Here is a 23927-nt window from a genome sequence, read left to right as displayed (position 1 = left end):
TGTTTTGGCTGTAATAGTACATATTGACACATAATTGTTCCTAAATTAACGTGCTGTTTGAGCTGTATTTTCAGCTTCAAGTGAGGACTTTGCACATAACTTTGAGCAGTGGCTGAGAGTCACTCACTGAGGTTGTTGCGCATTGAATGTGCAAGATAATGAATATGAACTTCTCTAGCTCTTAATTATCAGTCTTCAAAATGTCACATGGAAGACCCTGGAACCAAATAAAGCTGAATTTTGATTTGCAATATGCAGATCTCCCTTTCAAAGTTATGATGACTGTTTGAGACATTTTAGTGTTGTGGCATGAGTTACATGGGTTAGTTTCCCTTCCTAGATCTCACATTTTCAGATCTTGACCAGGGACTGAAGGAAATCTTTCTCTTTGATACCAGAGCTTGCATGAGAACATGCAGAATATTAAGACTTCCCTTTGAAGGCTCTGGCATTGGCTGGCATGAAGAGAAGTGGTTTCTCGGCTTGGAAACTCTTAACAGCTTGACTGGTGGCAATCTTCTTATATAGGATGGTGATGCTGAAAAGCATTTTTCCTTTGAGTTCTTGGAGCTAAGCAACATAAGCTGTGAGACATGGAAAGTCCTGCTCATCTGCTGATGCTCAGTTGTTCTGATTGAAGGCAGCTTATTTAAACAATGCTGCTGTGTTGTTCTTACAAGAATGAAGTTAGACTCATTCTTCTGTGCACATAGTGCATCAGTTGATTGTGTGGTATAATCATAATTCTCCTCTGTCAGGCTGAAACCAGACTGCTTGTGTTTCACTTCAAGGAAACAAATGAGTAATTTCTCCAAAATTCACTGAAATACATAGCGAGGGAATTCTAATCATGAGCCCAAATAGTGCTGGGTGTGAAAGAAATGGGAAGACACCACAGAGTATTTACTTCTGATGAGTTCAAAACCAATATTTTGGGTCTTGGGTGACAGCCTGGGGTTAGTTTATCTCATGCTGTTGGGACTGCTGGCGCCATATGAAGCCAGCCTGAGCCACACAAAACTGAGTGCAAGTGGAGAAAGTGTCTAAACAGAAAAGACAATCCCTTATAGGAGGAGGAGCTGCTGAGGGACAAGCCAGAAAGGATCCCAGAGAGTAGAGAGAGACAGGAAGAATCCCATTTCTTGGAGGCAATCACGCTCAGGCTTTGTCTTAAGGAACAGGAAAAGCTCCAGTGGAGCAGCTGTGGGGTCGTGAGGGATCTCTTCCCAACAGGTCAAGACTGCTGGGAAGGCAGTGGGAAGACAGAGACCATCCCAGCAGGCCTAGTTCTGCACTGTCAGCCCCTTTGTGGGAAGACAAATGTGAGGAGTTCAGTGCAAGAAAGTGTAGCAAAAGGGACCAAGTAAAAAACAAGCCCTTATTTTAAAATTAATGTACATTTCTCATTATTTCTGGGCTTGCATGTGTCTTTCCAGAAGATGTGAGGGTGGTATTTTTCCACTCTGTGCCTGAGGGTACAGGGCATGAAGTCCAGGGCTCTTGGTAGCTTTCCTTTCCTTTGGCTTTTATCAGATGAAGGGCATTTTTGGGGTGCTGGCACACTAACCTGATTCTAATCCTAAACCTGTGTTTGGTGTACAGAAGCAGCTGTGAGTCTTACATGCAGGTGATACCGAAAGATGATTTCTGAGCTCTCCTGCTTGTTGATGCTGAAACAATCTCTGCAACAACACCTTTATACCAAATTCAGCTGTGGTAGCCCCCTTCCCTCCAGCCTGCCCCTTTCCCTACATTTTGGGCTGTTTTGCTGGCACGCAGCAGGCTCATGGGTGTGTTTGCAGTTATACAGGGTAAAACAGGAACAGCTCAGCCTTATCTCCCTGGTTTCCCAATGTCACTAAGCGCATTTTATTTTGAGATTCCTGATGGTGCTTGGCAAAGATAAACAAAATCTTCCATCAGGAAACCTGGGAGCTATTTCCACAGGAAGCTTCAAATCACTAAAGTAAATAAAACCGTTTTACATTATTCCCTGCCACGTTATTTAGCTAGCCTGAGTCTGTAACAATTGGTGAGAGGTGTCATATATTAAGGTGCTCGTAGCCTTTAAACAAATTATTCTCTTGGAATCCTGTGCATTCGCCTTTGTTCTTAGATTTATTCAGAAAATAGTCTTTCTTCACAGAATACACATCTAGGAAATGTTCCAGACCTGACAACGTGGAAGTAGTTGCAACTATATTGTTATGCTGGCATACTATCCTTTTATGTTGAAAGTAGTTCATTTGCCTCAGACCCAGGGGATCTTTAATTTCATCTTTAGAGTTTCGCTTGACACTTCTTAGCTCTTTTCTGAGCACTGGCATCTGCAAAAGCCCAAAATCAGCAGCATTCCAAACCAGTAACCTGCTTTTCCCAATACATATCAAAACAATTTCAGATATTATGTGATTAAGATACAGCAATTTTATAGATCAGAACACTTATGCACAACCAAAATTTTGCACCTTGATTGAATTTAAGTGCTTCTGAACTCGATGGTTCAATCAAGCAGAGAATTCATTTCATCTAACTGAAGTATTAAGGTCCCATGATAGAGCAGAATCTCTGGAATTTGACTCTTCCAAAGATGGTGGGTTGCATAGCCCTATGGAGGTGCCTGCATCACTCCATGGGCTGTAAGCCTTTGCCCATACACAAAAGAGCTGTATTCAAGCGGATGTTACATTTTAATGCTTTATATTAAATATGTTTTTTATTCTACAGCAATAGGTTTATCTTACTACTTTCAGTCAACATATACTCAACTGGGACTAGAATCTTGCTCCACATGCTCTTCCGTAACAAAGAGGATGCTGATGATAATCACTTATTTATAAGTTCATTAAATTTAAAGATTTGTGTTGTTTTGTTTGATGGGGAGTGGTAAAAAGGGGAACCCAATGAAATATGAAAGGAACAATTCAGCACATAGGATTTAAACTCCAGTATGATGTTTTTGTATTTCTGCTTGCATTGGAATAGTCCTTGGATTGCATACATGCATACCTCCCTGGAAGACATCTAGAGGGATCTTCAGTACCTGATTCACAGGAGTTCATTTTTCCTATTTTTAATACTCAGTACTTAGTACAGAAAAGAGATACAAAGGTAATCAAGGGAGCTAGTGATGCCAGGCCTCTATGAATGGCAATGGTGAGCAGATCATGTCTGTTGATCCTGGGGGACACAAGGTAGCTCGATTTGCAATAAGGGGATTTAGAGAGTCAGGAGAAGCTTTCTGGTGGATTGGTCAATCAGTGAAAGAAGTTGCTGAAAGAGTGTGTGAGATGTTCTTCACTGGAGACCTAGTCTTCACTCTGCTGCTGTGACATTAGGCCTGAAGTGACACTTGCATGCATGGAGCTGAATCAAAGCTTGTGTTGAGCTGTTCATGCTCTAAGAGACAAGAAAAGAAGGCATAATTCTCCCTTACGAAAGACGAAACCGTTCTTACAATTTCAAGGCGATTTCACAGCCAAGTGCTGTAGCAATTAGCAGTGAGAGAACAATTGAAAATGGCCAAAGCCGATTTCACTGAAAGGAGAAGGAAATGACTTTATCAGCATATTGGCTACAAATAAACCAGGAGAGGTTGCATTCTAGGAGAAAAACTTGGAAATGTTTTCTCTCAGGAACCTGCCTCTACTTTCACTTACGCCTGCAGCATGTCTCTGCCTTGCTCAAAGGGTGAAGCTCAGTAGAGAGATGCTGGAGGTGGTCAACATGCCCATGGGTCTGCACCTTTCTCCAAGTGATGTAAATCTTACAAGCAGTTGCCCACATGACTTCACCAAAGATGTTTCTTTCAGCTGTAGGATGAATTGAACTGTCTGCTATGAACTGTGCTTAATTTTAAGTTATACTCACACTTGGGAAATGGTAGGTGCAGTGATTCTTGGTTTCCCTCAGGTAGAGCTATTATTCACCTACATTTAATGCCAAGAAGTCTGAATACAGTGATCTTTGCCTTGATACTGCCTACACCCAGCTGGCCGTCAGGCCAGAGCGCAATGACTCTGCTTTTCTGCCATGTGGCCAAAGTGTTTTATGTACACGGAAGAAAATATCTCTATTTTGGGGGAAATTCAGGCATATAACCACATATTCCATGATTTCTCCAGATTTTAAGCATATTTAAGAAATTGACATAAATTATCTTACTACTCGTGAATAATGAGAGAACAACATATATAAGTACGGTAGCCGCAGTATTTTTCTCTCACCATCTAGAGATTCATCTTCTCTTACACAGTTCACAAGCTGCAGCTGAGACCGGGATTTCTCCCTTTTTTCATAGTCCCAGCATGCTGTCTTTAAATAATTCTCCTTTTGGTACCTTGCCCCAGTCTGTCTTGCCTTATCATAACATTTATACAAACTCAGTACTTCCAAGAACGGCTTCAGTTTACACCAGATGATGTCCAACCCATGTGTCTTGTAGCTCTAAGACAAATTGTCAAAAAGCTGGAGCCTAGCATGAGAAAGGAAAGCTGAGAGACTTCAGCAGGAAGACAACGACATTCATTAGTTCAAAGACTTTCTGATAAAGGGGGTGATATACGCCATGTTAATTTTGGCTCATTCACTTAACATAATCTAAAAAGTGTTCTTGATTTTTGACAGATGTACCAAGTGGATTCCACATAAGTTTGGAAAAAGTTCCCATTGAAGGAGAGAATCTGGTATTGTCCTGTTCAGCCAACAAATTCATGTACAAAGACATTTCTTGGATTTTACCGAGGACAGTCACTAATCAAACGAAAGCAAGAAAGGCCCTCAAGGAATACTCCATCACCCTCACTCTGACCATCAAGAATGTTTCCCTGGCACACTCGGGCACCTATACCTGCCGAGCAAGGAACATATTCACGGGGAAAGAAGTGCTTCAAAAGAAAGACGTTTCAATCAGAGGTGAGCACTGCAACAAAAAGGCTGTTTACTCTCGGATCCTCAAATATAAGAGCACAAGGAATGATTGTACAACACAAAGCAATGTAAAACATTAAAGGACTCATTAAACAGTATCAGGTGTCTCATATCATCTTGATTTCTTATTGCTGTTGCCACCCTTCAGGCCCTGAGGTGGTGCACATTCCCCCATGGGTTGGACGTAGGAGGAATAGCAGACAAAATCTTTGCGTGAGCTTCCAGTTGAGTTCAGACGGGTATTTTCTGCTTTGACAAAGCACGTGGAAGCTGGGGTTTGGAAGATCCCCTGCGCTACATTTTGCATATTGTTCTTTTTTCTCTTGCTGTCTCCTGCTGAGTGATCAGGAAAACTTTGGATCAGTCTTTTCTTCCACTTTGGTATCGGCCTCGTCAAAAGTCAAAGCTGAATAAACTGATTAACTTTAAAAACTGCTGTTTTCAGTCAACCACGGACGTTAAATAAGTTAACATTAATGCGCAGAATGAGCACAACTCAGTTTGCGATTGACTGGACTATATATTTTTTATTTTAATCTGATCTTGATGGACTTATAAATATTACCTGCTGAGCAAGTTCTAATGCTTATTTATTTGAAATTATTTTCTACACTAAAGTACATTAATCTTAAAAAGTATCTTCTAAAGGAAGTATGCAGGGAAGAAATAAAAGTGTCGATATAATGCACAGCTCTATCATATCATTTATAATAATGACGATTTAAAAACTGACAGACATGAACTGTGTTTCTCCAAATAAATTCAGGTAGATTTCCAGTTGCTGTGTTGGTCAATTTTTAAAGTCAGTTCTTCAACAATGTAAACAGCTATCGATAAAAGTGTGAGTGTTATTTCTGGCCTGAAGATACAGGAATTTGTAATGTTGTAATTATTTTATTAAAAGAAATATCCCACAGTGTTACAGCCAGCACAGTAAGAGATTTAATACATTTTTAAAAATACAGGTCCCAAGCTGAAGCCATTAAAAATATTCATTGCTTTTGGTATCAGATGTCAATTGGATTTATTATGGGGATTAAGAATCAGACAGACAAACTGCTGAAGGAGAATTAAAGGCAACCTTAAACTTTCTTGTGAGCATTTTCCTTTTTTTTTTTTTTTTCCTTATTCATGATTTTGCTATGAGATGTTTCTGTGTATTATAAATTCTGTATGAGGAAGAAGTTACTATTTTTAATAGATCTGATAACTTTATTTTTTTACAATACATAGCTTTTATTATTTTTGGTTGCATTTATGATTGATCATTTATATAGCATTTACATAAGCCGTAACAAAACAGACCATAGAGACCAAAATAGCTACAGCAAAGGAACAAAGTGGTTGTGCTTCTAAAATAGAGGTTGACAACACGACAGTTTCTTGTGCTTGGGAACTCACCAGACAATTTCCTCCTTTAGGTATCAAGACTGTGTCCCACGGCTAAACTTGTCTTTCACGTGGGAATTGCTTTTGTCAAGTGTGAAAGGGTAAACAATAGCATTTCCCCGTAATGCCAGTTTCATGGAGCCTAAAATGCTTAGAAAACAATTGATAACCTGGAAGTTGTCAGAGTGAAGAAAAGAATAATCATTTCTATCTTGAAATGTCACCTATAGCCTGCTTGTATACAGTAGCTCTTTTGTTCATTATTATGTGATGGCTACCAGAAACAATACCTTCTTGCAAAGGGACCTGGGTCTCTTTTTTTTTTCCCCTTAAATATGCCCAAAAAGCAAGTGAAATTGTTGGTGATGGCTTAAAAAATGAGCAAATGCACTCTGGAGCATTTGCAAGTCTTCAGAAGAATTACAATACCAAATTCCCTTTCTTAAGAGGCTGTTTTGTGGGAAGACATTTGATGGCAAGGTGGGCGGTGATGACAGGACATTCTGAATTTTCCATGGCCTTGGGAGCCAGAGTGTGATGCTTTGTAGCAGCCAGTTGCCAGACAATATGAGTGTAGGTCAAAAAAAGACATGCCCCTTAGTCTATTCCTCTGTGAAATGGCTGTGAGCTGCAATGATGCACTGCAATTCACTGCCGAGTGAATGTCCTGCCAGCCTCAGACAGCCCCACTGTGTGAGGGTGTTGGGAGGTCCCTGTGGACCTGCCCATGCTGGGAGGCACAGGGAAACCTCATTGGAAAGCAGTTCTTGGTGGCCAGACATAAACTACTGTTGCTCTTGATGTCCTCAGATGATGGGAGAACCTCAGAGGTTTGGGGAGTTTCTCTGTCTTTTGTTGTGTAATATATTAGTTAGGGAGAAAGGTGTGAATTATATTTCTTTTTTTTTTTTTTTTTTTTTTTGAAGTGTTAAAATTAAAACTTGTATTTATATTTTTGTACTGGTTAATAAAAAGAAGTGGACAAACAACGTAACTATAACAAAGGGCAAAGATGTACAGAATGGAAAATATATCCCCAAATGAACAAATCGTAATGTATTCCTCCGTTCTGCTCCGGGTCTGCCGTGTACTGTGACACCAGTGTCCCCTTCTCCCCTCTGTGACCTCCTGTCACCTCCCTGGACCAAACTCTGCCTACAATGAAGTTCCTTGGGGCAACTGAGAGCAGAGTCTGGCCCTCGGCTTCGGGGCGAGCGGAGCAGGGCAGCACAGCTCCCATTTGGAACTCTCTCTGCTTGTCTGTGCTGCAAAAACGAGCAGGAGGAAGCAGGTGGTTGGCAAACCTAATCCTCAGGTTGACCGCATCCTTGAAATATCAGCTGATTGCAGAAGAGAAGTTACTGCAAATATGTGAATGGTGACTGGAACTAAGTTTTAAGCAAGACAGTTTTTCTTGATATGGAAACCCAACCTTAGTGTATGGCTATAAAAAAATTAAAATAATCACAAATAACTCATAGAATGTGTGATTTGCCTTTGTTGTGTCATCTTATCTGCCTTCACTTCGGATGTCTGGGCTGGGGTGTCCATCATTTATCATTGATGAATGCAAAATGTGGAGATCTTCTCAGTTTGTGGATGTGGATGCGTGTCAAAAGATGCCTTTTCATAGACAGATTGTTGTGAAACAATGAGAAATGTGCAAAAATCACAGAGGGTGACAATGAAAAGAGGACTGCCCTCTTGGCTATAAGGCAAATATTGTTGACCTTATCGTTTATGTAGGTGTTCAGTGAAGAATGTGCTGAACAGATGCTCTCATAGGCATTGCTGATTGTGAAGTGAGAAGATCGTCTGCTATGCTGTCAACAAATAATAGCATTAACCTTGGAAATTACAGACTTGCAGCTCAGAGAAGCCAGAAACTGGCCATTGCAGGTTCACTATGCTTGGATTAATTTCAAGAGATAAAAGCATAGCAAAGGTAGCCTACAATAAAAGCATGAAAAAGCTTTTAGTGCCACAGGGCTTGTGCTGTGTAAGCCACGCTGTATAAGCTGGTGGTATGTAGGTGCTTTACTTTTCTGGAGAGCTTTTATTCACATCTGGTAACAGAGCGACTGTGAAGATGAAATCATCTGGTAGACAGTCAGTTTTTCATAAAGTACAAAATACAATCTTCCAAACACAGAATGACAGAAGTTTAGACAGAATTATACTTGGTGTATTGATATCTACTGCAGTTCAAATGAAAATATCAGCAGAGTGCTTTTTTATTCTATTTTGATCTATTTCATATTTTACAACATTTTACCATGTCAGTAACTACTAATCCAGGCAGCGTCCTCGAAAGGAAAGACTCTAATTCAGTTCTTGCAAGTCTGGGGAAATTCAAGGGAATCTGCTGTGCCTCTGCATCAAGAGATTGCTTGGGATCTCCCTTTATTCTCCATCACTGCTTTTCAGGAACTCAAATATCAGAAGGAATCATGTGGGAGTTGTCAATGTCACAGAAAACTGTTCCTCTGTAAAGCGTATAAATGCTGTAGATGCCTTTGTCAGAACGCCCTCCAGCTCTGTATGAAACAGGGGAAGGAGTGCTAAAATGCTGAAATGAGGACGGGAAGGATTTGTCGTTTTGCTTCTCCTGGAGATGACTTCATTGTGACGTCTATGAAGTGTTTGGAGATGCCCTTCCATTCACTTGGGAGACAATCCAGCAGGAGCTGCACTTCACATATACATTGTCACTAAATGTCACGGATGTGTTTTATTCCATTGCGTTCACCTGGATTTTGGTAGATTTTGGCAGAAAGTGAAAAAAAGAGCAGCATTGCTATGCTGCATGGTACACTGGTGCTTCGCTTTGGCTCCTGGGATCTGCATTTCCAGCATCTGTGGGCTCCCAGAGGACATGGGCGTATTGATCTGTGCAGCACTCAGCCGAAAAACAAAAGTGGAAAAGTCTGTGAAGATGTTGGGATGCATGACACAATGTTTCTGTTCTCATCGTTTCTGGTTTTAAACTGTGCAGGTTTACTGAATATGATTCATAACTGTATTCTTTAAAGTAAGTAAAATATACAAGTTGTATTTATGGGTATCGCGGTGTACTGCTTAGTGCCATCTGTGATGCTCTGGCACAAGGGTGTCCTGCTAATAGTTGACAGTCCTGGTCTCATGGTTTGTTTCTCCTGTCTGCAAAATTATGAGCTTTCATACAAACGTATTGGTTTTGATAAACCAGTGTGGTTGACAATGGAACTGGGGAAATCTGTTAAACAATGTCATTGGGTGTCCATCGGTCACGACAGCCTACTCCCAGTGAGTAATGGGACCAGACCAGGTGCTCTTAAATGAACCAGGATGGTAAATAAAATCTGTGGACAGTTAACGTGGTACAATTGTCATAGAGGTCCTACATCACTCAAGTGCTAGTAGGGAGGATAATAAAGCCCCACAGTTACAGGAATGTAAAACAGAAGTGTTGTTTTGTCTCGTAGCGCAAGAGGCACCAGCTCTGCTGCAGCAGCTTGTGGATCAGACGGTAAACACCAGTAACTCTGCCATGCTGGAGTGCCAGGTTCATGGCATCCCCGAGCCCCAGATAACCTGGTTTAAAAACCACGAGGAAATACAGCAAGAATCAGGTGAGAGCTCTGACCTTGTACAGCCTTTTTATTGTGTCCTGTAACCGTGTGCAGATTCCCTGTCATTGGTACCCGGACATAAGCAGCATTGCCTGAGCATTACAAGTCTGTTAGGTTCTACCTTCTCACTCCAAAAAGTCAACCACTGAGAAGGTCCCTATGGTGTCAGTGGGAAAAATACAGATGTAGATATCTCAGCATCTTTTAAGAGTCATCTCCAGAGAATTCTACTTCCCTCCACTTACTATAGAGGGAGCCTAAGGATCAGGTGTCTTGGCTGTGTCAGGTGTCAGAGTACAGCTAGATGGGAGAACACTAAGCTGAAGTGATGTCTGTGCAAGTACCAGCGGGAGTATTGTCAGGAATGCAAAGTCTGTTCTTGATTCACAGCCCTACCATCAGACTAATCCCATCTAATGGGTTCCCAAAAATGGAATGTGTCTGCCTCAGCCAGGGGAATCCAAGTTTCATGCAGCAGAAAAGAGGAGCTTCCTCTTGGCATTCTGCTACTGCAGGAAAGCTTTGGGAGATGTTTACTGCTGTGTCCAAATGCAGCTTCAAACATCATTTCATGCTACATAATGGCACCTCAGCTGTAGAAGTGTTCCTTGGAAGTTTCAGATAAAAACGAGTGAAAAGACAAAACCTTTCTCATGGGAATCCATCCATATTCAAGTCAGGATCACAGAGTGACATCATGTTACAGGCTTAGCAAAAAATGTTCAAGGAGATTTGGTTTGTGGAAACTCGAAACCTGTGGAGTCCTAAATAACTTTTTACAAAGCTTGTGTTTGAGGTTCTGGCCTACACTACTGGAAATTACTGTGTCATGAGCAAAGGCAGTGGGAAGAACTCTGAGTATTTGCAGACTTCCAACATAGTCACTAAAATTAGTGACCACATGGTTGTAATGTGAATTTTTCACATTATCTTCTGGAGTGGATGTTATGTGTCTAACTTGACCGTAATGCAACACATAAGGTTAGGAACCAGGAAGACATCTCTATAGGGTCAGTAAGAGCACTTTAATTAGCTGCCTGGAATCGCTGGTGGAAATGCATTTCAATGGGACTTCAGTCCTGATGGAGCCAAATGCACAAGTGTGTACTTGACTGCACATTTCCTGGCTATATCATGTCTGTAAGTCGGGCCTGATGCCAAATCTGCTGCCTGCCACTTCCTCATTCACTGGAATACTGTCAAGGCTGGAGTCTGGGTTGAGGAAGCTGGAACAAGAGAGGTGTTCAAAACTTCAGGTAACTCCTACGTCGTAGGGTGCACCTCATGGGATCTTTCCTTGCAGAAGCTGATCTCCTTCTGATAAGGGGTTCAGTGTCACATGTGTGAGTAGGATTTGGGGTGAATGTGCTGCCCGTAAGGCTGATGAGGACACCTGGAGCTGGTCTGGGAAGCATGACAGTCCTGTTCCTGTGAGTGCAGCAGGAAGCAAGGAGACCACCCAGCTCCCAGAACTTATTTACATGCTGAGGAACTTGCTTGGGAGTCAGGCCACAGTGCCAGTCAGCACCCGTGACACCAGCTGCTCCCAGCATCACTCCCTGAGGGCTGAGCTTTTCACACACACAAGTGCTCTGCAAACAGATTTCCAAAAGATTCCCAAAACTTCCAAGTATATTTGGCTTTCTTGGGGATAACACTGCGCTGTGCAGTCTGTGGCTCAGATTTCCTTTGAGGAGAACTTGAAGCAGATATTATTACACGAGTGACTGTTTATGTTTATATCCTGGCTCCAGCTCATTGCAAAATACTTCATTTCACAGGAATAATTTTAGGGCCTGGAAGCCGAATGCTGTTTATTGAAAGAGTAAAAGAGGAGGATGAAGGACTTTACCAGTGCATAGCCACCAACTTGAAGGGATCTGTGGAGAGCACAGCGTATGTCACAGTACAAGGTAAAGCACGGCGTGGCATGGGAAGAGCTAGCCAGCCAGGGGGATGCTCTTACTGTGGCTGGGAGGGATGGGGAATGGCTTGAGCAGCATGCGGCAAGCTCTGAAAGCAGCAATCTGAAGGAAGTCCTCACAAGGGAAACGTACCAGGTTGGAAAGGAAGCCCAACAGGAAATGCTAACTCAGAGTGTGTTTACACTGACCTAAAAAGAAGAATTGCTTCAACCCAGCAAAGATCGGGTCAGGGTAGAAGACAAATGTAAATTTAGCATCATCAAAACAAACAAAAACCAAAATACGGAACACCCTCCTACCCCCTCATTTTCTCATTTTGGTTTAATTCCACAGAAATTAGAGGCCTGGGACATTTTCATTTGTTTATTTTCAATGCAACTGAACTAGAAGACTTCAGGCTAGCACTAGATGAGGCCACATTTAAAGGTACTTACTGTGAGAAGTAGGTACGATCTATTTCTGTAGCCGTTACCTGAGTTACTTTGCTCTTCATTTAAACACCCGGTGTTGTTCTGCCTTTCGCCAAGCCTGGCCCAGGCCTGTGGTAGTGACTTCCACCAAAGCAACTGTGGATTGTATTCAAATAAGGTTAATTCAATGACTGTTCAGTTTTATTGAATATCCTTTTGGTTCATCTATTATGAGGTAGTGGAAATAAGCTTGTGTTCTCCATTTATGTCACTGTCATGTGCGAAACTGGCATAACTTGACTTATTGATTGCATGTGTTAAGTAAATAGATCTAAATTCATTTAGTATCTCCTTATAAAAGACACTTTGGCTACCATCCAGTCTCTTAGGCAGGGATTATATCTTTGTGGTTGTTCTCATAAAATTACTAAATGTATCTGAATACCACTGAGTATTTCAATAGTACCCTACAGCAAAAGACAATTACAGCTAGTAAATCAGTATGGATTTTCTGCTGTGAATGCTTTAGTAGTCTCAGCTAATGGGCATCATTGATAATACAATAAAGTTACTTTAAAAGGTCAGGATAGACATATATACATGTGGGCTGACCTAACAGATGTAATCAAGGACATAAAACCACTCATCTCCTTCTGAATGATGCCAAGGATTTAATAGCCATTGTAATCACTAACATAATGACCTGTCCCTCAGCGGTTGCTGTCTGATGCCTCCTGCTAGTTGATAGTTTTGGACAATGTAGTACGTTGTGGTATTGATTACTGTACCACTGTATCTCAGCTATTTATTACAACCACACTCATTCTGTCAGAAGGCTTCTAGGAAGTCATATCTCCTTCTACATGAACCAGAGTAGAAGGAAGACCGCAGCCAGGAGGATCTCTTCTCTAGTTACTTGCCCTGTAGGGATCACTGACAATGTGCTTGCTTGACTCCAATGGGAGCTCTTAGATAAGCAAGAAATGAAGTCTAGCATATTAAAATATATAGCTTTGAGACTGAATGAGACAGGCATAGGGAGTTTTTCTTATCTACTACAATGAGGAAAAATGTGTTCCCACGCTCTCTCTTCTGATCGCATGACAGGATGTCACTGGAGGTGTTTTCACTCATTCCAAATGCATCAGTTTTATCCAAAGTGGAGTCCCTGACATTCTCATGGGGAAGGGCTGCCTCCCAGCCCACTCCTGAGCCTGCAGCAATGGGATTGAGGCTTTAATGGGGGTCCCTCTCCAGGCTTTGCCCCTTCATTGCCTTTCCCAGGGTGCACACTGTGCCATCACCACCAGTGTCAGCACTTCCCCCTGTCCCACCGGCTCTCGGGTCACGGTGCTGCAGATCAAAGCAGCAGAGCAACGCCTTGTGTTGGTGTCTGGGTTTAGCAGTTGGGAGAGGAGTTTGCAAATGTGTCAGGAAGGAAATAGTCTGCTCTTTTTATTTCCTCTGAAAAAACATTCTTATGCTCACAGATAAAACAATGTGTTATTTTTGTACCAGAGATGGATGAATGGATGGTGGAATCCAAGGGCTGTCTTTAAATAATCTCAGCCGTTGTTTGGTTTGGAAGTTGTGCTCGTAGGGCTGTCTGAGAGGAGTGGGGCCATGTTTGTGAATATGTCAGAGCAAGCTGTCCATTTGCTCTTGGCTGAGGAACTGAAGAGACAGTGAATGTGAAAAGACAGAACAAGGACAGCAAATGGCTGCCAGAGCTGCCAGCAGACGGAAAGGGGCATGTCTCTCCAACCTGGTGGCACAGTCTGCTGGACACAACGGGGACACAAGCTGTCTGAGACTGCTCTGCTGCACTGGTCTGTGTTGCCATTAAGGCCACATCCTTTCTTCTCCTGAGGACTTCAGCACACCACCCCTGAAGGAATCTGGTGACAGAGCTGGTGGCAGAAGGGCAACGAGAGAAGAAGCATCACACTCACTTAAGCCCAGAGCTGTAACAATCAAAAGAATACAGCAAAGTGCCCTTTATTAGAGGTGATGCTCCACAACTTCATGTCATCCCTGCTGATGAGAGAGGAAAGCGTCACATTTGTGAAGAATTCACTGAACAGTTCTGACACTATGGAAAGGGTGTTTGCTTTTCTTGTAGCTATCTGCTTCTGTAGCTATCCACCTTTCTAAATTTGTACCTTAGAAAGCTGTACTTTTTGGGCCACACTAACTCTGAAGTCATCAGGTATCTTTCTATGAAGCGTATCTGAGACTCCCTTTGTCACTGAGCATGGTTCAGCCTGGGTTATGTGGTGACCATATACGAAAAGGAGACCACTGAGGGATACTTCTGTGCCTGCAACCTCAGAGAATCACCAGAACGGGCTGGAAGGGATCCAGTCTCCATCTCAAACCACAGTCACCACCAACACCGCCTCTAGTCAGAGGTGCCTTTGGTCATATGGTAAAAACCTCCAAGGATGGGAATCCTTTGGTGTCCCCAAGCACCCTGCCCAGTGCTGCACAGCTGTGATCCCAGGACCATGTGAATTAAGCAGGGTAGTTCCCATCAGTGTGGGAATGGGGCACTTTTGGTGGAGCAGTGACATTGGTGCAGCTGCGTTTGCAGGTACAGCTGGCAGCACCGCTGTGAATCCTGTGCAGAGTTACTGCGCTTCCTATGTACCACAAGCTATATCAGAACGAGAGGCAGAGCAGAAGTTCTTTTTGCATTTGCTACCAATCAGAAGGAAAATACAGTGGGGGAAGCGTGGCAACAGATTGCTCTGAAACTGTTTTGTGAGTCCCTGAGTAGCTGTCTGAAGTGAATTTTATTTATTTATATATATATATATTAAGATCTGTCAGTCAACTCTAATACTCTTCAAATTCCTAATGTTCGTATTCTCCTGCTGTTCTCTTTCCTGCTGTTGTCATTTTTATTTCCCTTCCCCGTGTTCGATTTGTTCTGGGAATTAGAGAGCCTTCCCCACTCCCAACAGGGCTCTGCCATCATTGCTGGGGGCAGAACAGGTCCCACGTTCACCTGGGGACTCCTGGTTAGCCCTGGGTATGAGGAAGCCCTGCCCCCAGGCTTCTTTCTAATACACTCCATGGGGTTCCAGATGCCTGTGCCATGCTCAGCATGAGATGAGATCCCAGCATCAGGTGGGATATTAGGAAAAATCTCTTCTCAAAAAGAGTGGTGAGGCATTGGCACAGGCTGCCCAGAGTGGTGGCAGAGTCATCTTCCCTGGAGGCATTCAAGAAACGTTTAGATGTGACACTGAAGGATACAGTTAGTGGGCATGTTGGGGATGGGTTGGCAGTTGGACTAGATGATCTTAGAGGTCTTTTCCAACCTTTATGATTCTATGACTCTATAATCTGCTGCCAGACCTGATGCCTCCAAACATGTGAAGGTCATGGGCTCAACATCACCCTCCAGGCACCTCAGCAGGGCTTTGGGCCAGGGCTGGGCTGCAGAGCTCAGCAAGCAGCATGAGGGACGTGCCCAGGGGGGGTTGGAGCAGATCCATACACATTCTCACACAGAGAAAAATTGGCTAAAAGCCGAATTTTCACCTCAAAAAGAAATGACCACGTGGGTGGTGATGTACTCACCTGTCCGCTTTACCTCCTGCTCCCCAAGGAAGGGCTGGCTTCTACCCAAAACTCGCTGCTGGATCTAGTGACTTTTGCTGCGTTCAGCACAATGGCTTTGCTGAGGAGACCATTTTTTTCTCCAGTCCAAAAAGAGATAATGCCCCATTGAACATGAGTGGGCCCTTCCTGGTATTTTATTTTAATGACAGAAAAACGCACACTGCCCCTGGCTTTGTAGGTCTTTTTCTAAAATGCTTTCTGCTTGATTTTCCCAGGCACAGTGGAGAGATCGAACCTGGAACTGATAACCCTGACCTGTACCTGTGTGGCTGCAACACTTTTCTGGCTCCTGCTGACCCTCTTCATACGCAAGCTGAAGAGGGTAAGAGTGGCGATGGATGCTCCCAGCTCTGCCTGTCTCCCCTTCCTGTTAGGCTACCAGCATTGCTAGGAACACAAAAAATGGGATTCACTCACTGCTCTCCATCATTCCCTGTGCAGTCAGCAGCGGAACCATGACTCACAGGACTGAGTGCGAGCTGCAAAGCCAGGGCTTGGCATCGTCGGGGAGCCTGACTCCTGCCAAAGGCATCCCCATTGCCTTTGGGCCAAGGGAGTTTGGCATCTCAGTGTCTTTGAAGACTGGAGCGTGTAAGGATGACAGATCTTCACAGAGCCTGGTGGGGTCTGGTTAGCGCATAGTGTCTGGTACAATTACATCACTTGCAAAGCAGTGTTTCACTGAAGTCATTTTGGCAGCTCGGTCTCTGGCACAGATGCTCCTGTATCAGCATGGTGATGCTGTCTGCCCTTCCTCCATATCCAAGAGGTGGCTTAGTGCTCCTTTCTGCTGATAGCCCCCATCCTCACTGCCTGATGCAATCGTGCACATCATGCACTGATAGCTTAATGCAGAAAATCCAATCCTTTGTGGTGCAGAAAGCTCTTGGAGCAATTTGTGGGTACAGATGTGTGCAGAAGTAGTGGGCCAGTGTGGGATAGAAGACCAGGACAAGCCCCTCTCCCACACTCCCAACACACCGATCTCCACCTGCCCTCCATTGCCCAGCTGGGGGGGCAGTGGGCATCCTCAGCCCTGCCATTGAGTGTGCTCCAGTGTGATCTCCCCACGGAAGGTAAAACCATGTTATCTCATCTAGCCCATGATTTAGGTTTCCCACCAAGAGCTCTTATTGACAGTTGAGAGCACGAGACCCACTCTGTATGGCGGCAGCCATGCTTCTGCCTTCCTGCTGCTGCAAGCTTTTGTAAGAAGAAATATATGGGAAATTTTATGTGGGGTGAGAAAAACAGAGACTAAAGCTGTGGAGAAACTTTGGAGATGTAGAGAAACTGAAAAAGTGGGACTTGTTCTGTCTGCTCACCAGAAATCATAAAATAGTTAGTAAGAGGACTGCAAGGCTATGGGGTCAGCCCTTGGAGAAATGTAAGTTTTCAAATTAGCCAAGAGATGTGGAATTTTTTGTTATTGGGTTTTTTTCACTCGTTAGATTGTTAACAAGAATAATTGTTCTTGCTACAGAGCAAGGGATTTAAACTAGATGACAAGTGAAGTCTTCTTTCCAGACAAGTCTTTCCAACAGATGTTAGTCAATGTTTATGGTCTTCTCTGTGTTCCTATTACAAATTCTTTCAATGATTTATGTCTGGAATTAGCTTAAAATTAAGTTTTGTATACGAATGATGTGTTCACAGTGGAAAAAAATCTTTTGTGCTCCTTCAGAAACAGAGAATTTTCTGAAAGCCTGTCTGTTACAAATGATATATTTAACACTTCTTCAGCATTACAAATGTAGTTGCAAAGCTCCAGTTGTGCCAAAGATTTGGTATTCTTTGTGTCTGAAAAAAAGAAACCTGGAAGTTTGTTGGAACCAGATGATCTTTAAGATCCCTTCCAACCTATGCAGTTCTATGATTCTATGAAGCTCTCTGCACCTTCCCACTCTCCTTTTGCTCTTTGGGCATGAGTCCACCCAAAAGCTCTTCTAAAGAGACCAGTAGCAGTCAGACACACACATTCCTACCAACAGATGCTGTTTTTTTGGAAAACTTCATGTACTTCTTTTTCCATCTATATCCCACTTATGCAGGACCCACCCAGGGACAGTGGAGGGTTGGGAGCCAGGCTTTGTGCCACCTGACTTTTGTCCAAACTCCACTGTAATCCTCCTTGGGACTAGCTGTGAGATGATGAAAGGCAAGTGCAACAGGAGCTGTTAGCTACTGTCATTTTAATCTAGTTACATTTGCAACCAAAGCAGACAAAGCCAGCAGTATCCAACAGATGCCTGGAAATGCAACTATTAGGAATGTACTCCCGAGCTGTAGAGGAGGAAAGTTGAAAGCCACAGAGGACAGTGAGAAGGGCAATAAAGAAGTATATATATATATGTGTGTGTGTGTGTTTGCGCATGTATCTCTGTGCCATTTCCATGTGCTTTGGGAAAGGAATGTCAGTGGCCTCAGTCAACAGATTTTCCATAAATTCCAACCTATAGACAGGAAATTAAAGCAAACAGACTTTTTCTCTAGAAATATCAGCACTTTGTGTGTCGAGAAAAATCCAGTGGGTTAGAGTGCCAATCTCAGTGCTTTTTAAAGGAAAATATATTTCAAAGTGGAAATCAGTGGACTGCAGAAAACTTTGAGATTAGGTTCAACTTTCCTTAACATTTCTCTTGTGAAGTGGGTGATCCATTTGTTCAGTAGAAACGGAGCTCCTAGAAAATTCATTTCCAATGATGTGTTTGAATGCAGGTAATGATGAGTACCTCCAAATCCCATTATTTCAGTGAACTTGTTAGAAATGGCACCAAAGAAACGAAAAAATTCTAAAAATTTGTAAACAGATTCAGAAATGTATAACATCAGTTTCCTGGCAACCATTCTTGCACAACTTGTAACCACATATGACCTATCTTTGCTGGGCATATGGAAACAATAAATACAGGCAGTTGAACTCCATCTGTTGCATATGGCCACTTTGCACAATCGTGAAGAAAAGTTATTTTTAACAGCAACATTTAGTCATGTGAAGAAAATAGTTCTGATTATGCAGAGGGTCTGTGTCGTAACACCATATGTTAATACAGACCCACATTGATTTCAAGAAACTGATGGATCACATAGAGGAAAGAGAGAGGAAGGAGTTTCTTTTATGTAAAAAAAAAAGGCTTGCAATTTTGAAATAAACCAAAGGTAGCATAACTGAACCCTCTATTGGGTTCAGTGCCACCCCACAGACAGAATTAACCGGGAGCCCCTGATCCAAAGAGGGAGCTGCCAACGGGTGCTGTTCTCCTGTTTCTCATATTGGAATATTCTTGTTTTGTAGCCTTATTTATCTGAAACAAAGATGAATCATTACCTGTCAATCATCATGGATCCAGACGAAGTGCCCTTAGATGAGCAATGTGAACGTCTGCCTTACGATGCCAGCAAGTGGGAGATTGCACGGGAACGTCTGAAGCTAGGTAATGTTGCATTCTGCACATCGGTGTGTGGTTGCTGGGTGAGCTATGCATGTGACCACGGGTGCTGGATGTGGTTTGGACATGCAGCACCATGTCCTACAGGCTCCCTGCAGAGCACCCCATCCCCTGTGGCTGAATCACAGCGGGCTGTGCCTATTTGACTTTCCTTGTTTCTATATTTTGAGGCTTACTGTAAATTTCTTCCCTGCTTACACACTGAACTGGAAAATGACTATGCAGAAATTAGCCCTGCTAGCCTGCCCCTCCCAGCTGCATCCTTTTCTCCTCTCTCCAGCCCATCGTCTCCGTTTTCCCTCTGTGCCGCAGATTTATAGACATTCTTGTCAGTGCACCATAAAGTGCAGGAATGTGACATACCAATCCACACACAAATAAATACCCTCGCAAACCCTGAACCTGCAGCTCACTCACCCCAGTGTGAGGCACAGGCTCAGGAGCATTATGTCCTTGCTGGCTGGAGCTGGCTGTGAGGTAGGAGGGTTGGGACCAGATTGCAGAGCTGAGAAGTCCCTCCAAAAACCACAGGGACTTTAGCAAGAGGGTCAATACTTTAAAAAAAATCAGCTGTAAACTCAGCCTGTTGCTATAGTGCTGTTTGTTCCTTCAGGCATGCATCAGATGGGTCCTACACTGGGGCTAGTAAACCTCTGCATTCAGCTAAAAGCCATGACAGACTCTTCTTGCCCCCTGGGGATCAGGGACTACGGATAATTAAAACATGAGTACAATTAGCACCATGCTTAATTCGCCTGATAGAAGGCACAAGGTGACCAGATGTGGATAAGTCATTTATTATTGTTGTACACAATTCTGGGAATGCTGAAACATAACCTTGTGTTGGAGTGCCTTCAGTCTTCCAATAGTTTTCTTGCAATGATGGACCAAGATCTTGATGTGCAGACAGCATGATCTCTGCTTTATATGATGCTTTATTTGTGTGTAAATCCCATGGAAAGAATCAAGCAGAAATGGAATGTAAACACCGAGAAAAACCCACATCTTGCAAGGCTGGTGTTTGGAGTCTGGAGGTGAGGAATGATGGCCAGGGAACGAGCTAGAAGTGGAAGAACTGGTGTAAACAAATAAAGAATGCTGACAATGAATGAGAACCAGATTTGGTGAAGCTGGGTATGCACAGCATGCGAGATTATCTCAGTGCAAGCCCTGCTTACATGGCAGCTGGCTCAGCCTTTGAATACCTTGGCAGTCTCCAAGGATCAGCATCTCATGAGCAAAATATGCCTCTGTGGTTTTTTATAAACATTTTTACTTAGAAATGCAACTCCTTCAGCATCAGATACGTGTTTTTCTCTTTCCACCTACTTATCCTCAAAGATATGTGTTTGTTGCAGCAAGTCTCTGCTTTTAGCCCATGTCTCCTTTGCTTTGTGTTCCTTCAACACATACACACAGCCCACAGGTGTGATGCAGTGCTTGTGTGACAAGACTCCCCGTTCATGCACAGCAACATATGTTAGAGAAAATACCATATGGGCACCACAGAAATCAATATAATTAACATTCCATGTAGATTAGGCTGGCTGAGATCTAAATGCCATCTTTTCATTACCCAGAAGAGTGCTGGTGTCATAAATCACTTTCAATGTAGTTGGTACAGTGCTGCATCAGCATAAATGCTGATCTTGGGCTCGACGCTCCTGATCTACCAGAGGTCAGACTCTGCCCCACTCTGCATGAAGTCAGGCACATGGCTCCCTGAGCCCTGTTCCCACCATGTCCCCAAACTCAGCTGCTGTGCGGGGCACACTGCTCCCATCCTCTGTGTGCCAAGCCCTCGTATTCACACAATGGAGAATAGGGAGCCACCAACAGTGAAGCCCAGATGACTCAAACCACGACCAAGGACCTGAGCAATGAACACATCTTTGAGCCTCTGCACTCATCCATGGAGCATGGAACTTGCAAGTGCCTTTTGCTGATTCTTCTGGTCCAGCTACTCACACACTTTGATATCCATACATCTATTGAAGAACCTTATCAAGGTTGTATGGAAATAGAAACCTGCTGATCCTAAATTCTTTGACTGAAAGGTCTGTTCAATTCAGTCAATTCTCAGTTCCACCAAGAAACTGAAGTCAGCTGGAGAAAATGTAAGGAGAGCACTGAGCTTCCTTGGTCTGTATGCAAATGCTGCAACGCGTCATAGAACACACTGAACCTGGCCATGGAAGCTGCTGGAGGGCTGGGACAAGTTGGCCTCTTAGGTGGCCATCTTCATATTCTCCTGTTTAATTGCTCTGTTCAACAGTTTCATAATTACTGTGTGACAGCAGAAGGGGCTTTTGCAAGGACAATCTGTTAGTGTTACATTTATCCTTTATGCAGTGTACGTAATCAACCACAGGTTTGAGCTATGCAGTGGATAGTCACAGAAGGCCTATTCTGTGCTAAGATTTAGCATGATATAAAACAATAGCAGAATAACAAAGAGCAATACATTAAGTGTTATAACCATTCCCCATTAAATCATAAATGCTGTTTAGAGAAGGATGTGGTGTTTCCAGTGGTCATTCTCCTTCATAAAATGTTGGCAGCTCTGCAGAGTGTTATAAGCCAACCTGTGTGTTTTCCAAGTAGTGACTGCATGGGTTATCTTGATGTGGGAAGTGTTAACAGCAATGGAAACTGTTGAAGTTGTGGATTAAATGAAGCTACAGCGGGTTTTACATCACCTCAATCTGCAACCTCACCTGGCACAACCCATGAGCAGTCAGTACATTAAAGATGAGCATCAATTCCCAAGAAAACAGACAACTTTGTCTTAACATTTCTTCCCTGATCTTTGTGCTGAATGAACTGTCTGCAGTAACTGGAACAGAAGTTGACCACAGATTTTCAAACACGTGCTGCTCCACTTGTATTTGTATATGAAACTCAGTGCCTTTCACACACCAAAGCTCACTCTGAGGGTGATTTTCAGCCATATAGATGAAGTTCTTCATGGCTTTTATTTACTGTAAAAAAAGCAACACTTTTGCACGTTGAAGGGGAAATAAATGTTAGAGGTTTTTTGGCTTTGAGTATTCCACTTCATCTTTCCATTGCTTTAGTAACATATGCTGTTCGCCTTCTGTTCACTGAGAATTGCAGCTTAGAAATGCTGCACATGAAAAAGGTAGTATCTAGTTATCTTAGAACTAGAGGCAGTTCTTTTTCTCTTCTTGTGAGTGTCTGGATGGGTTTGATTTCTCACAGCTATGGAGTCTCACAAGGTAGACATCCAAGTCAAAGCCACTCAGTAGCCCCCTTTGAAGTGATTCATCTCTTCTGCTTCAGATGTCCATCACAGAGAAAAGAGATTGCCTGTGAAAATGGCTGTGTCACAGGTGCACAGCTGAGAAATAAATGTGGCCTCAGAGTCACAGCTTTTCCTTTGTGGGTTTTTGTTGTCTTTTTTTTTTTTTTGTGGACTGCTGGACTTCATTTTCTGCTCCTTTCTTCTGCTCGACAAAGCCTGCTGTTACACACTGGCTAGACATGTCGGTGCCTGGATTCTGATGAAGGTGAAGCATAAATGCAGTCTAAGTGAATTGCCTGGCTGTAACATTCTTTACTAATGAATTGACTGACAAGATCTCACTGATCAGAACTGTCTGTGTGAGCATGGTATCAAAGTCAGTGCTGCCTGCCCCATACAGCAGTCATAAATGGGACTGTGGAGATGGTGAGGTCAGGAGTGTGTTTGGATGTGAAAGGACCATCAGATATTACTGCTGGAGAATTTCATTTATGTTTACAGATTTCTTTCAAGGGCCCCTGGATTATTCTCCTAAGGTCTGCTCAGCACAGCAGTGATACCATGCCACAAATGGCTGTTCTAGAAGCATCCTACCCACCATGAGACAACCTAACACTGTCTAAAAGTGGTAGGACAAGGGGCAGTGGCTTTAAACTAGAAGAGAAGAGACTTATGTTATTGTTAGGAGAAAATCCTTCACTCAGAGTGCAGTGAGGCACTGGCACAGCTGCCCATGGAAGCTGTGGGTGCCCCCTGGAGGTACTCAAGGCCATGCTGGATGGGCCCTGGGCAGCCTGAGCCCAAAGCAGGGAGTTTAACCAGATGAACTTTAAGGTCCCTTCCAACCCAAGCCATTCTATGATTCTGCATTTCTGTGATTCTATTGTTCTGTGATTCTATGAATAATTGTCACTTCTGGTCCCTTCCCACTGAATCTCACTGAACCCCTCCATATCTTATTTTGCAAATGGAAATGTCTAATTTGAAAAGCTTCTCAGCACCCTCCATTTATCTCCAGCTATGAGGTTTTACTAGGGGAGAGCATCCTGCACAGATATGCTCAAGAATGGGGGCAACAATTGGGCAGAGCCAGACTGAAACAATAGGGTCAGAAGACAGTGTTCATCCACGGAATGGTTATATTCACCTAGCATCATGTTCAGTCGTTTTGCTTGTTCCCTACAGTGACTCTGTGTCTTCTGATTTGTCTAATTATGTTAAACAAACAAAAAACACTGAAAACAACAAAAAAAACCCACCCAAACCACCAAACAATACCAAAACAACTCCATGTTATGTTAGGAATATACATGCAGGAC

At 43.1% G+C, this 23927-nt stretch overlaps 1 protein-coding gene across 1 annotated transcript in view; it reads left to right on the top strand.

Moving 5' to 3' along the window:
- FLT1 (fms related receptor tyrosine kinase 1) overlaps positions 1-23927 on the top strand; it is a 103544-nt gene that overhangs the window by 60627 nt on the left and 18990 nt on the right. Inside the window, exons 13-17 of the mRNA XM_042868604.1 lie at positions 4627-4914; positions 9783-9929; positions 11711-11842; positions 16110-16216; positions 19190-19328. Coding sequence (XP_042724538.1) covers positions 4627-4914; positions 9783-9929; positions 11711-11842; positions 16110-16216; positions 19190-19328 — 813 coding nt within the window. The remainder of the gene's footprint in view (positions 1-4626; positions 4915-9782; positions 9930-11710; positions 11843-16109; positions 16217-19189; positions 19329-23927) is intronic.

The sequence above is a fragment of the Lagopus leucura genome, unplaced genomic scaffold (genome assembly GCF_019238085.1).
Source record: "Lagopus leucura isolate 7727_CA_CO unplaced genomic scaffold, USGS_WTPT01 Super-Scaffold_100001, whole genome shotgun sequence".
NCBI lineage: Eukaryota > Metazoa > Chordata > Aves > Galliformes > Phasianidae > Lagopus > Lagopus leucura.
Note: the sequence above shows the minus strand (reverse complement) of the source record. Positions and strands in the feature narration are given on the sequence as shown.